The 1,006-nt window shown below is 51.2% G+C and overlaps 1 protein-coding gene across 1 annotated transcript; it reads right to left on the bottom strand.

Moving 5' to 3' along the window:
- Positions 1-11: 11 nt before the first annotated feature.
- Positions 12-518, bottom strand: LOC104458083 (endonuclease domain-containing 1 protein-like; the record flags this gene model as incomplete). Its single annotated transcript, XM_010075567.1, has 1 exon — positions 12-518. A coding segment is annotated over one exon (507 nt), but the record flags the coding sequence as incomplete, so codon positions are not given.
- Between the last annotated feature and the right edge of the window lie 488 nt (positions 519-1,006).

The raw sequence follows: 1,006 nt of genomic DNA, 5'->3' as shown, positions 1-1,006 counted from the left end.
AACAGAGAAACCTGGCCCCTCCCATAGAGCTGGGTCAACATACCCTCCAGATCCCCCAGAGAGAGGGTCTGGACCACATTCTGGTTATTCTGAGCAATGACTGCCCAAGTCTTCCTCTGGTTGGGTCCGACCTCGCAGCAGGCACTCAACCAGATGTGGCTCGGTATATTAACTCTCCCCTTGGCAATGTAGTTGTTCCCAGGTACAGCTCCCACAACGACATAGGTGGTTGTACATCCCTGGCTCTCGTTCACCATTGTTTTCTCCTCATAATTTTGCCAGGCGCCCATGTTGAGTTGCGCGTTTTGGGGCACTATGTTGGTGAGGGTGAAGGTAGCTGGCCTGCTGGCATTGGGGTGGTGGCAGCTGGGACTCATATGGCCACGGCTCAAACCCGTCAGGTTCTTGTAGTCGTCAAGTATAGCCTGGCTCTGGGCGATTTGCTGTAATTTGACGTGGTACATATTTATGAGCTCCCACTCACTCCTCATAGTCTTGGGATATTTGCTGGCGATCAGCTGGACAGGTAAAGAGGAAAAGGTGTTAGCATTGGGAATGGGAGTAATGGAGCAGGTTTCCCTGGAGCAGAAGTCTCTGAGTGCTGAGCACTCTTTTATTTGTCATCTCCGTGTATGAAAATGCATGAATCAGAGAGAAAGCATAAAGCTGCCCCTTCCCTACAAGCACAAGGGGTTAAAGAAAAAAAAAAAGCTCAAAAGAATTTGAGTGCTCTTGATTTGACTTGTGACCTTTGAAATCCATCCTGCAGCCTGCGGTGGGAGTGTGGGTGGATGCGTGAGACAAGGAGCAGTTTCCACTCCCAGGTTTGAAAGGTGAGTTTGGTGAAACACCTCCCCTGTCACATCTGGTTCCCTTTCCTCCCTTCTCCACATCCCACACCTGCCCAGGGCTCTTCCCAGTTCCCCCCACCCCCAATCATCACATCCAGCCTTCATCACCTGCATCTAATCACAGTATCGTCAGCCCTGGCCTCTGCTCCACTCAG

This window comes from Pterocles gutturalis, unplaced genomic scaffold (genome assembly GCF_000699245.1).
Source record: "Pterocles gutturalis isolate BGI_N339 unplaced genomic scaffold, ASM69924v1 scaffold35212, whole genome shotgun sequence".
NCBI classification, from domain to species: Eukaryota; Metazoa; Chordata; class Aves; order Pterocliformes; family Pteroclidae; genus Pterocles; species Pterocles gutturalis.
Note: the sequence above shows the minus strand (reverse complement) of the source record. Positions and strands in the feature narration are given on the sequence as shown.